Raw genomic sequence first — 13955 nt, forward strand, 5'->3', positions numbered from 1 at the left:
GCCCATCCTCTCCCACCCCTGCCCACTGCCATGCCTGTATTCCCACGTCCCACCCGGTCTCCATCTCTCCTCCCTCCTTACCCTCTCCCAAGGTGGCTTCCACCAGCTCCCCCTCCCTGATGATGTCCTCCTCCCCTCCACCTACCCCTCCTATCAACTTTGATACTCCCCCCCTTTCCTTTGTCCTTTCCTTTCAGCACCCTCCCTCCCTTCTCTTTCCTTTTCCCCCGTCCCCTTCCTCCAACTCTCTTCTCCCGGGCTTCCCCTCCCCCTTCCTCCCATCCCCCTATCTCCCCTGCCCATGGCATCTGCTCTCCCCTCTCCCTCTCCCACCCCCCTCCTCCTCTCTTGGCAGTTCCCTGGACTCGTACACGGTTAGTGAACATTCGCGCGCCGGAGATCAACGCCTCGTGTTTCTGTGTGTGCCGTCGTTTTGTGCTTAAGTGGTTCAGTGTCATTCGTTTTCTGCACCTACGTTCACGTGTGACAATTTTCGTCTATGTATGTGTCCAAGTGTCTGAACCAATTTTATCTTGGACTCTACGCCCGTGAACGGCTCCATGTATTTTAAAAAGTTTTTGTCTCCGTTTATATGTCCACCATATTTTTATCTCACATTGTCTTCATTTGTCTCTTTTGTGCTTCTCTGAGGCCAAAGAGCGGCGTAGTATGCTGCTGCTGGCCTGCCTGTAAACAGGTTTAAAAACAACAATAAAGAAAAAATAAATAAATCTGATGACTTTTATGAATACATTCACTGGTAATTACGTAGCATCCTTGGAGAAACTAATATTTATTTGGCGTGCAGTACGGCACTCTTTGACTGATGTCACAACACTGCAAAGCAACGCACAAATTAAGCTACTATGTAGTCGACAGGCATACCTGACGCAGCGTCTGGGGGCGGCGTCTTTGGAGACTGTGCAGCGGCGGCGGCCTTGGTGGGCGTAGAGGCGGCTCCTGCTGGCGGGGGGTTGGCTGCCGGCTTGCGGGCGTCGCCTCCCGCCCCCGGGGGGCTGGTCGGCCCGTTCACTGTCACCTCCTTCGCCTCCGCAACAGCTGCCTGCGAAACACGCGCCACTGGAGACCTCCACCTCGCATATCGTGCAGCATTGGGGCGTTTACACAAAGTGTGCAACAAAGCGCGCCGCTAAATTGAATGGGATAAGACCTGTGTACTTTACTACGTATGAGAATTGGATATACGTCCCAATCTCCTCCTCTCCCTCTTTTTGCCCATCTTCTCCCACTCCCTGTCTCTCGTCCATCTTCTCTTCCTCCCTCCCTCACCATCGCCACTTTTCCTCCCTCCCTGTCCATCTCCTCCTTTCCGGTTTCTGTCGTCATTTACTCCCACCCTGTTGTCCCTCTCATCTTTCACTCTTGCTCTACCTCTGACTAAGCCTTGTGTAGCGCCTCGAGAATTTCCACGCAAATTCTAGAGACCCTCGGCTTTCCACCGTCTCGAACACCGGATATTTTACGTACGAGGGGGAGAGATGAAAATGTGTCTACTGCGCCACGGTTTATGTGTGTGCAGGCGTGTATTACGAGAAGACTAAAGTTCTGACGGTCTATCGGCGCTGACAAGTGGTGGCTGCGCACGCCTGGGGAGCCGTAGGTCCAGTACAAGGAGTAATAAAGGGCTACTCGCTGGCAGTGAAATAGTGACTGTTGGGAACAAATAAAACATGTTTCATCTAGAGACTCATGTACACTGTTCAAAATGGTTCAAATGGCTCTGAGCACTATGGGACTTAACATCTGAGGTCATCAGTCCCCTAGAACTTAGAACTACTTAAACCTAACTAACCTAAGGACATCACACACAGCCATGTCCGAAGCAGGATTCGAACCTGCGACTGTAGCACTCAGCGGTTCCAGACTGAAGTGCCTAGAACCGCTCAGTCACCCCGGCCGGCCCATGAACACTGTTGTTTGACTTGCTAGGAGCAAGAACTGTTTTCACAAGGCTTATTAAAACCGAAAGAGACTGTAATGGTATACGTTAAGTACTAATGTTTTCCAGACGTAGTTGATTTACGATAATTGAAAGAGCATGTGAAACTTGTGTAGTGTCTTATTGTGAAGAAGAAATATAGCGAAGTTGATACACAAGTATTCTGAGAGAAGTAGGTCAGTAATATTTCCCTAACCAGCACATAATCTTCGGAGAAGAAGTATTGTGAAGATCGACGAAGCCGTCTGTCCTGAGAACAAGGTCGGCTGCACACAATACGTTAATCACCCGCGGGAGACGTGAGAGTCTTGCACCACAGCACCAGACAGTCTCCGGTCGTCGGGAAAACGTTAGACTTGTTTATTGTTATTGTGATTTCAGATTCTGCAGTATTCTGATCACATTCCGATAAGCAATAGATACAATTTTCCTGTTTTGTAACAACGTTTCATTATTAAGCATATATATATATATATATATATATATATATATATATATGTGCGTGTGTGTGTGTGTGTGTGTGTGTGCGTGTCCAAGCGTTTATTACAGTAACATCTGGAATAAATCAGTTAAGAATATGTATCCTTTACACACTGCATATTTTTGCTTATAAATTATATATATTAAAAGTAAGTGTATAAAAAACGTGTGTATTCGAATGCAACATTGTGGCATAATTTCGAATCTATCGGTGAAGAAATTTCGAAGTAGTTGGTGAAGAATTTTCGGAGATTCACGATTTTGAACAAAAGAACATTTACATTTTTCTTTCTGTAGATATAACTGCTGGTTTATACAAAATCATAAATCTCCGATTGCTTTGAAATTTTGACACGATGTTGCATTCGAATACACGCTACGCGTGTGGTTTTATGTACCTACTGAAGTGCTGTATGTTTTATATATATATATATATATATATATATATATATATATATATATATATAGTGAGTCACCTAACGTTACCGCTGGATATATTTCGTAAACCACATCAAATACTGACGAACCGATTCCACAGACCGAACGTGAGGAGAGGGGCTAGTGTAATTGTTTAATACAAACCATACAAAAATGCACGGAAGTTTGTTTTTTAACACAAACCTACGTCTTTTTTTTTAATGGAACCACGTTAGTTTTGTTAGCACATCTGAACATATAAACAAATACGTAATCAGTGCCGTTTGTTGCATTGTAAAATGTTAATTACATCCGGAGATATTGTAACCTAAAGTTGACGCTTGAAACCTCCGACGTTCAGTTGCGTGTTGTAACAAACACGGGCCATGGTCGGCGAGCAGCATCTGCAGGGACATGTTTACGATGACGACTGTGTTTACGAGTGTGGCTGTAGTGCACTGTTGTGGTTTGGTCTAGCTGTCGCAGTGTCCGCATGTAGCGCTTGCTGCTATTGTTATTCTGCATTCGTCTCCGCACGCAGACCAACTGTAGTACACCGCGTTACCAGACGTCTGATTGTGTAGTGTTGTAGGAACTGTGACCATGGTGTATTCGAACTCTGAAAAAGCGGAGATGATACTCATCTATGGCGAGTGTCGACGAAATGCAGCTGAAGCCTGCAGGGTGTATGCAGAACGGACCCGGACAGAGAGCATCCAACGTGCCGCACACTGCAAAACATCTACCGCCAACTGTATGCAACAGGTATGGTCGTAGCACGCAAACGGGTCCGTAACAAGCCCGTCACAGGAGAAGCGGGTGCAGTTGGTGTGTTAGCTGCTGTTGCCATGAACCCACACATGAGTACACGGGACATTGCGAGAGTCGGTGGACTGAGTCAAAGTAGTGTCATGCGCATACTGCATCGTCACCGCTTTCACCCGTTTCATGTGTCGCTACATCAGCAATTACATGGTGATGACTTTAATCATCGAGTGCAATTCTGTCAATGGGCATTAACAGAGAATGCGTTGCAGTTCTACCTGTTTACCGATGAAGCGGTTTTCACAAACCACGGGGCAGTGAATCTACGGAACATGCATTTCTGGTCCGTGGACAATCCTCGATGGCTCATACAGGTAGAGCGACAGCGACCGTGGACTGTAAATGTATGGTGCGGAATCATTGGCGACCACCTCATTGGTCCTCACTTCATTGCAGGGGCCCAAACAGCTGCAACATACATCACGTTTCTACAGAATGATCTGCCAACGTTGCTCTAAAATGTCCCACTGGGAACGCGTCGACGTATGTGGTATCAGCATGATGGTGCACCTGCACATTCCGCAATTAACACTAGACTGACCCTTGACAGGATGTTCGACGGGCGTTTCATAGGACGTGGAGGACGCATAAATTGGGCAGCCCGTTCTCCTGATCTTACACCTCTGGATTTATTTCTGTGGGGTACGTTAAAGGAGAATGTGTACCGTGATGTGCCTACAACCCCAGAGGATATGAAACAACGTATTGTGGCAGCCTGTGGCGACATTACACCAGATGTACTGCGGCGTGTACGACATTCATTACGCCAGAGATTGCAGTTGTGTGCAGCAAATGATGGTCACCACATTGAACATCTATTGGCCTGACATGTCGGGACACACTCTATTCCACTCCGTAATTGAAAACGGAAACCACGTATTACCTAACCCCTCATGGTAATGTACATGTGCGTCAATGTAAAAGACCAATAAAAAGGTGTTAGCATGTGGACGTAATGTGCTGTTCCCGTCTCTTCTGTACCTAAGGTCCATCACCGTTCCCTTTGGACCCCTACGTAATTCGGTGCTCTCCGATACACACGATCGAACAGCGGAGGAGTGGTACTCAAGCGTCAACTTTAGGTTACAATATCTACGGATGTAATTAACATTTTACAATGAAACAAACGGCACTGATTACGTATTTGTTTATATGTCCAGATGTGCTAACAAAACTAACGGGGTTCCATTTAAAAAAACGTAGGTTTGTGTTAAAAAACATACTCCCGTGCATTTTTTTATGGTTTATGTTAACCAGTTACACTAGCCCCTCTCCTCACGTTCGGTCTGTGGAATCGATTCGTCAGTATTTGTTGTGGCTTACAAAATATATCCAGCGGTAATGTTTGGTGACTCACACTGTATATACAGGGTACGGCCAAACTTTCAGGAAACATTCCTCACACACGAAGAAAGAAAATATGTTATGTGGATATGTGTCCGGAAACGCTTACTTTCCATATTAGAGCTCATTTTATTACTTCTCTTCAAATCACATTAATCATGGAATGAAAACACACAGCAACAGAACGTACCAGCGTGACTTCAAACACTTTGTTACAGGAAATGTTCAAAATGTCCTCCGTTAGCGAGGATACATGCATCCACCCTCCGTCGCATGAAATCCCTGATGCGCTGATGCAGCTCTGAGAATGACGTATTGTATCACAGCCGTCCACAATACGAGCACGAAGAGTCTCTACATTTGGTACCGGGGTTGCGTAGACAGGAGCTTTCAAATGCCCCCATAAATGAAAGTCAAGAGGGTTGAGGTCAGAAGAGCGTGGAGGCCATGGAATTGGTCCGCCTCTACCAACCCATCGGTCACCGAATCTGTTCTTGAGAAGCGTACAAACACTTCGACTGAAATGTGCAGGAGCTCCATCGTGCATGAACCACATGTTGTGTTGTACTTGTAAAGGCACATGTTCTAGCAGAACAGGTAGAGTATCCCGTATGAAATCATGATAACGTGCTCCATTGAGCGTAGGTGGAAGAACGAAGCTAAAATGAGCTCTAACATGAAAATTAAGCGTTTCCAGACACATGTCCACATAACATCTTTTCTTTATTTGTGTGTGAGGAATGTTTCATGAAAGTTTGGCCGTACCTTTTTGTAACACTATATATATATATATATATATATATATATATATATATATATATATATATATATATATATACCGGGTGGTCCATTGATCGTGACCGGGCCAAATATCTCACTAAATAATCGCCAAAAGAAGAAACTACAAAGAACAAAAATCGTCTATCTCGAAGTGGGAAAGGTCGCCCGGGGTGGCCGAGCGGTTCTAGGAGCTACAGTCTGGAACCGCGCGACCGCAATGGTCCCAGGTTCGAATCCTGCCTCGGGCATGGGTGTAGTGATGTCCTTAGGTTAGTTAGGTTTAAGCAGTTCTAAGTTCTAGGGGACTGATGACCTCAGATGTTAAATCCCATAGTGATCAGAGCCATTTGAAGGGGCACACCAGATGGCGCTATGGTCGGGCCGCTAGATGGCGCTGCCATAGGTCAAACGGGTATCAACTGCGTTTTTTTTAAATAGAATCCCCATTTTTTTACATATTCATGTAGTACGAAAATAACTTTTTTCGCTTTGTGATAGATGGCGCTGTAATAGTCACAAACATATGGCTCACAATTTTAGACGAACAGTTGGTAACGGGTAGGTTTTTTAAATTAAAATACAGAACGTAGGTACGTTTGAACATTTTATTTCGGTTGTTCCAATTTGATACATATTCCTTTGCGAACTTATTTCTGAGAACGTATGCTGTTACAGCGCGATTATCTGCAAATACCTCATTAATGCAATAAATGCTCAAAATGATGTCCGTCAACCACAATGCATTTGGCAATACGTGTAATGACATTCCTCTCAACAGCGAGTAGTTCGCCTTTCGTAATTTTCGCACATGCATTGACAACGCGCTGACGCATGTTGTCGGTGGATCGCGATAGCAAATATCCTTCAACTTTCCCCACAGAAAGAAATCCAGGGACGTCAGATCCGGTGAACGTTCGGGCCATGGTATGGTGCTTCGACGACGAATCCACCTGTCGTTAAATATGCTATTCAATACCGCTTCAACCGCACGCGAGCTATGTGCCTGACATCCATCATGTTGAAAGTACACCGCAATTGTGTCATGTAGTGAAACATCTTGTACTAACACCGGTAGAACATTACGTAGGAAATCAGCATACATTGCACCATTTAGATTGCCATCAATAAAATGGGAGCCAATTATCCTTCCTCCCACAATGCCGCACCATACATTAACCCACCAATGTCGCGGATGTTCCACTTGTCGCAGCCATCGTGCATTTTCCGTAACCCAATAGTGCATATTTTGCCGGTTTACGTTACCGCTGTTGGTGAATGACACTTCGTTGCTAAATAGAACGCGTGCAAAAAATCTGTCATCTTCCCATAACTTCTCTTGCGCCCAGTGCCAGAACTGTACATGACGTTCAAAGACGTCGCCATGCAATTACTGGTGCGTAGAAATATGGTACGGGTGCAATCGATGTTGATGTAGCATTCTCAACACCGACGTTTTTGAGATAAGCGATTCTCGCGCAGTTTGTCTGCTACTGATGTGCGGATTAGCCGCGACAGCAGCTAAAACACGTATTTGGGCATCATCATTTGTTGCAGGTCTTGGTTGACGTTTCACATATGGCTGAACACTTCCTGTTTCCTTAAATAACGTAACTATCCGGCGAACTGTACGGATACTTGGATGATGTCGTCCAGGATACCGAGCAGCATACATAGCACACGTCCGTTGGGCATTTTGATCACAATAGCCATACATCAACACGATATCTACCTTTTCCGCAATTGGTAAACGGTTCATTTTAACACGGGTAATGTATCACGAAGCAAATACCGAACGCTTTGGCGGTATGTTACGTGATACCACGTACTTATACGTTTGTGACTATTACAACGCCATTTATCACAAAGCGAAACAAGTGGCCCAACTAAAACATTCATATTGCTTTACATACTACACGAATTTGTAATAAAAATGGGGGTTCCTGTTTAAAAAAAAAAAAAAAAAGAACGCCATTGATATCCGTTTGACCTATGGCAGCGCCATCTAGCGGGCCAACCATAGTGCAATCTGGTTTCCCCCTTCAAGCTAGATGTTCTTTGTAGTTTTTTCGTTTGATGCTTATTTCGTGAGATCTTTGGCTCGGTCAGTATCGATGGACCACCCTGTATATATAGTGTGTGTACGATATGGCACTTTACATATAGAGGGGATACGGAGATATACGATTTTGAACAAACGAGCGTTTACTTTTGTATTTATATAGATTTTATGTGTGATGGAAGTGTAGACAAGGGATACTAAATGGCTACAGATGATACGTGGACATAGAGGGTTTTTGCATCAATTTTTCTGGCCGTTTTTGCAGTTAACATTTTGATCGCCCCACGCTTAGTGATTGATGTTTTCGCCGCCAGACTGGCCCGAACACTCGGCACTCGTCATGAGGCTTTCCTGTGGCCGCTGGCCGCCTCCTGGAAGTCAAAGTGTTAAGAAGTCAGACATTTTCTCAAAGACGGCGTTTTCCGTTAAGAGTGAGCCCTTGTGGGGACTTTCTACGGTGCCTAGCGCTGACGTCAGAGTCAGGCAACATAACGTAACGTCACCAAAATCTGCGAACACGAAGTCACTTACTAGAGATGGGGGATCCGCTCCTGAACTGATTCTTAGAGTTGAATCTTTCAAAGGAGTGAACAATCAGTAATTCAGAAAAAAAGAACGGTAGCTCCAAACGTTTCCCACAGCAGAGAGAGAGAGAGAGAGAGAGAGAGAGAGACACGGAGCATATCAGCGGGGCCTCTGCTGGTCAGAGCACACTGCACGCCACACAAGACAGCCAGCGCCGGCCTCTGACCTGCTTCTACCTTGGCTGCCTGCATTGTGCAGTGCCCCATTGGATTTTGTGTTTCACATATGCCGTGCAGTCTCTGGCGCAGCTTAGCATCGCACTCCGTCGGCGATCGTTTCAGTCGCACGTCCTGCCCTCTGGGCAGTTGATGCGAGCAACAGGACAGAGAGCCTCCCAGCGGAGAACATAAGAACTACTTGCGACAACCTGCTCGCAAGAGAACGGAATATTTGTCTCGGAGCGGGTGACTGGTGGCCGTTCACCGCTCCCTCCACCCTCAGAACTCGCCCGCTCAACGCTCATCCCACCATTCTCGACTCTAGCCAGAGCGTTGAGCAAAGCAACTCAGGTGTCACTCTGGTCTCTGCGGTCTTAGCTCACGCAGTAATACAGTTCGACCTGCTTGACTCAGCGCCTCTGCATCGGAGTTCGTCTCTACTGGATATTGTTCTTCGTAGTAATACCGCTATGTATATTACATTATTATGTTATGTATACATCATTTGTTTTTATTTTAGTTTTATTTGTTTAAACTGATCAGATTAGGTTCCTGACGACTCCTCTTACTATAGGATTTTTATTATGGACACTCGAATTTATGCTTTAATTACGAGCGAACCGATAAACGTATCACAAAATGTGATACACCAATATTTTCCTTGTTTTATTCTGCGTAAGGCTATATGTCTTTAGTCTTACAGTCAAATTTATATTTTTTTTCCTTATTCTGGTACGGATTTTGCGATTTTAGGCGTCTTCGGAAGGAAACGTTCACTTTAAAAATATATGGCTTGCGATGTATTTGTACAAGGTTAATGAAATTTTAATACATTATAGTCAAATATATTCTTAATGTAAATCTCAAGTACAACATTTTCCGATCACCCAAAATACCACGATAGTGCAAAATAAATCAATAATGAAAAACTGTCATATCGTGGAAATTTCAATAAACAATACAAAATTCTTACTCATTATCTGTGTTACTGCAAAATAGGATCAAATAAGATCAAAATACAGGTATAGTACTGGAATAAACCAAGTTTAAAGGACAATGTGCCTTCCATTTATTTTCTATTGTAAATGAGTGGTGAGTCATGAAAAAGAGCTAGTTCATTTCAGGGAATGAACAGTTCTGATCTGATCTCTGAAAAGAACAGTTTTGCCCATCTCTATCACTTACGTTGGCTGTAAAAAATATTCCCTCTCTGGACAGTTGGCTGTTTTCTTTGACTACTGAGGTTTTAAATAGCGCATAATGCTGTACACTCGCTCTGAGCTTGGTGAATGATGTACAGGAAACGCGCGTCTAGTATGATTATACCGTCACCTCCTGGCCACAGGAACCTACTCAGCTTGGGCACCATGATGGAGAGGTTTACCCGAGTACTTAAGGACTGGAGCCGTAGGGAAGCAGCTGAGGACCACCTCATGAATATTGCGATCGCGCCATAATAGGCCTATATTAATAAAAAAAATCGAACACAGCTGTGTCTTGGACTCACAGCGTAATATATAAAATTGTTTTAAATATAAATCATGACTCAAGTACTAATAAAGCATTTTAAACCTACATCTATGACAACTTATATCGACTTCTGAATAAGATATAAAAAAATACTGTTTCAGTGTTTCTGGAAATTGATCCGCTAAGGGGGTAAAATAGTAGACGAAAATTTTTATGAAAATACTTCATTATGAAAGCATTTTTTAAACTTAATCTCAGAAAATTTGCATTTGGCTTCTCCATTAGAAACAAAAAAATATATGTTTCAGTGTTTTTGAAAATTCAACCCCTGAGTGAGTGAAACAGGGGAGAAAAATTTTTATGAAAATATTTCGTTGTATTATAATATTTTTTAAGTTCAGTTCACGAAAATTTGAATTTAACTTCTAGAGGAATATCCGTTTGGAGGATTAAAGTCTCTGGAAATGTCACCACAAGAACCCAGGATGCAGGATTAATAAAGACCTCCGACTCTAGCTGCCAGAACCGCGTCTTGGTCGCAAGTATGTTCGGAACGGACCACGCTTCTGTGGCCTTAATCAGCGTGAAAAGTATAAGAGGTATTGCAATTTGTGAAGAACGTAAAAACTCGATGAAAGGAAAACAAACAAAAAATCTGTGCGGACCATGCAGTTAACGCGAACGAAGCAGTGGGTTCAAAAATGGTTCAAATGGCTCTGAGCACTAAGCGACTTAGCTTCTGAGGTCATCAGTCGCCTAGAACTTAGAACTAATTAAACCTAACTAACCTAAGGACATCACACACATCCATGCCCGAGGCAGGATTCGAACCTGCGTCCGTAGCGGACGCTCGGCTCCAGACTGTAGCGTCTAGAACCGCACGGCCACTCCGGCCGGCGAAGCAGTGGGCGCTTAGTCTATAATAAGAGTACATTCCCCACTCCTTTCACTGTTTTCTAATTAATTAGGTGTATGAGATTTCTTGGAAATGTACTCATGGGTCCCAATGAACAATATATCTGTGTACTAGAGTCCGTAATCGAGTTTTATAATTTGTAAGGTTGCGCTGTCCCATCGTATATTTAATCACGCTTGAGTATTCCCACTGATCAAGCGTGACCCCAAGACGAATTAGCCTGCCGTAGGAGAACAGTTAGAAATTTTCAGCAAAGGTCAGGATAGCGAAATGGATAGCAGGCTTCTCCGTGTTTAAGGCACGGCGGTCAGCAACAAAGGAGCTGTGCTGACGTTGTATTGGAGGCGCTACAAGGTGTATATCACCACTGCACGTATACACAACAAGGAATCATGGCGTTGAGTAGTAATAGGAAATCAGCAACGCTTGTTTTCTATGCGGCCGGTACGTTATATCCCGTAGCAGACAACAAAGCCAAAAGAAGATGGTCATGATGGGTGCAAAAGATTGACGAGCAGGAGGGAGGAGAGGGAAAGTGTAGTGTATCTTCCAAAAGAATTTGTTGTAGAGATTGTATCATTTGGGGGAGGAGGCGGGGTCGCAATAACCGCTACGCAGTAGTAAACGCGTTTCTGCCATTATGCGCATGTCAGCGAGGAACCCTTCGCCCTCATATTTATATGATGGAGACTGTGATTTCTACTCTGCGAACCACCGCGAGCACGGCAGAGTCTACGTCTCATTGTACCATTTGTTAGAGTTTCTTCCTGTTTCACTCGCGTTTAGAGCGCTGGAAGAATCATTGTCTGAATGCCTCTGTGCGTGCACTAATTAGAATAATCTTATCCTCACGATCCCTGTGGGAGGGATACGTAGGAGGTTATAGTACACTACTGGGCATTAAAATTGCTACACCACGAAGGTGACGTGCTACAGACGCGAAATTTAACCGACAGGAAGAAGATGCTGTGATATGCAAATGATTAGCTTTTCAGAGCATTCACACAAGGTTGGCGCCGGTGGCGACACCCACAACGTGCTGCCATGAGGAAAGTTTCCAACTGATTTCTCATACACAAACAGCAGTTGACCGGCGTTGCCTGGTGAAACGTTGTTGTGATGCCTCGTGTAAGGTGGAAAAATGCGTACCATCACGTTTTCGACTTTGATAAAGGTCGGATTGTAGCCTATCGCGATTGCGGTTTATCGTATCGCGACATTCCTGCACGCGTTGGTTGAGATCCAGTCACTGTTAGCAGAATATGGAATCAGTGGATTCAGGAGGGGAATACGGAACACCTTGCTGGATCCCAACGGCCTCGTATCACTAGCAGTCGAGATGACAGGCATCTTATCCGCATGGCTGTAACGGATAGTGCAGCCACGTCTCGATCCCTGAGTCAACAGATGGCGACGTTTGCAAGACAACAACCAACTGCACGATCAGTTCGACGACGTTTGCAGCAGCATGGACTATCCGCTCGGAGACCGTGGCTGTGGTTACCCTTGACGCTGCATCACGGACAGGAGCGCCTGCGATGGTGTACGCAACGACGAACCTGGGTGCAGGAATGGCAAAACGTCATTTTTTCGGATGAATCCAGGTTCTGTTTACAGCATCATGATGGTCGCATCCGTGTTTGGCGATATCGCGGTGAACACACATTGGAAGAATGTATTCGTCATCGCCATACTGGCGTATCACCCGGCGTGATGGTATGGGCTGCCATTGGTTACACGTCTCGGTCACCTTTTGTTCGCATTGACGACACTTTGAACAGTCGACGTTACTTTTCAGCTCAGTTTGACTCAATGCCCAGGTGTATCAAGGCCGTTATTACGGCCAGAGGTGGTTGTTCTGGGTACTGATTTCTCAGGATCTATGCACGCAAATTGCGTGAAAATGTAATCACATGTCATTTCTAGTATAATATATTTGTCCAATGAATACCCGTTTATCATCTGCATTTCTTCTTGGTGTAGCAATTTTAATGATCGCTAGTGTATATTCCTAATCAGTAAGAGCCCGTTCTTGAAACTTTGCTAATAGATTTTCCCGGTTCTAGGCGCTTCAGTCCGGAACCGTGTTGCTGCTACGGTCGTAGGTTCGAATCCTGCCTCGTGAATGGATGTGTGTGATGTCCTTAGGTTAGTTGGGTATATGTAGTTCTAAGTCTAGGGGCCTGATGACCTCAGATGCTAAGTCCAATAGTGCTCAGAGCCATTTGAACCATTTTTAGACTTTCTCGGGACAGTTTACGTCTATATTCAAGAATCTTCCACTTCAGCTTCTTCGGTATCTCTGTGGCACTCTCACACGGATAAAACAAACCTGTGACCATTTGTGCTGCCCTTCTCTGTGTAGTTCAGTATCCTCTGTTAGACCTATCTAGTACGGGTGCCACAGACTTAAGCAGTATTCTAGAACCGGTCGCACGAGTGATTTGTAAGCAATCTCCTTTGTAGACTGATTGCACTTCCCCAGTGTTCTACCAATAAACTCAAGTGCACTACTGAATCTGTGAGATATTTCCTTTCCATAACCCTACAAAGTGTTACAGCCATGTAATTGTACGAGTTGTCCTGTTCGAGCAGTGACTCATTGATATTATAGTCATAGGATACTACGTTTTTTAGTTTTTTGAAGTGCACAATTTTACATTTCTGAACATTTAGAACAAGTTGCCAATCTCTGCACCACGTTGAAATCTTATCAAGATCTGATTAAATATTTAGGCAGCTTCTCTCAGACAATACTTCATTAAAGACAGCTGCATCATCTGCAAAATGCCTGATTTTACTATTAATGTTGTCTGCAAGGTCATTAACATACAACATTAACAGCAAGGGTCCCAACACACTTCCCTGAGGCAGACCCGAAGTCACTTCTACATCTGACGATGACTCTCCGTATAAGATAACATGATGTGTCCTCCATATAGAAAAGTCCTCAATCCAGTC

General features: G+C 44.3%; 1 protein-coding gene across 2 annotated transcripts in view; it reads right to left on the minus strand.

Moving 5' to 3' along the window:
* The window catches only part of LOC126473551 (tubulin polymerization-promoting protein homolog), a 429312-nt gene that overhangs the window by 63502 nt on the left and 351855 nt on the right, over positions 1-13955 (minus strand). For both annotated transcript variants that reach the window (XM_050100682.1, XM_050100681.1), the window contains one exon: positions 886-1063. In XM_050100682.1, coding sequence (XP_049956639.1) covers positions 886-1063 — 178 coding nt within the window. The remainder of the gene's footprint in view (positions 1-885; positions 1064-13955) is intronic.

This window comes from Schistocerca serialis, chromosome 4, assembly GCF_023864345.2.
Source record: "Schistocerca serialis cubense isolate TAMUIC-IGC-003099 chromosome 4, iqSchSeri2.2, whole genome shotgun sequence".
Lineage (NCBI taxonomy): Eukaryota > Metazoa > Arthropoda > Insecta > Orthoptera > Acrididae > Schistocerca > Schistocerca serialis.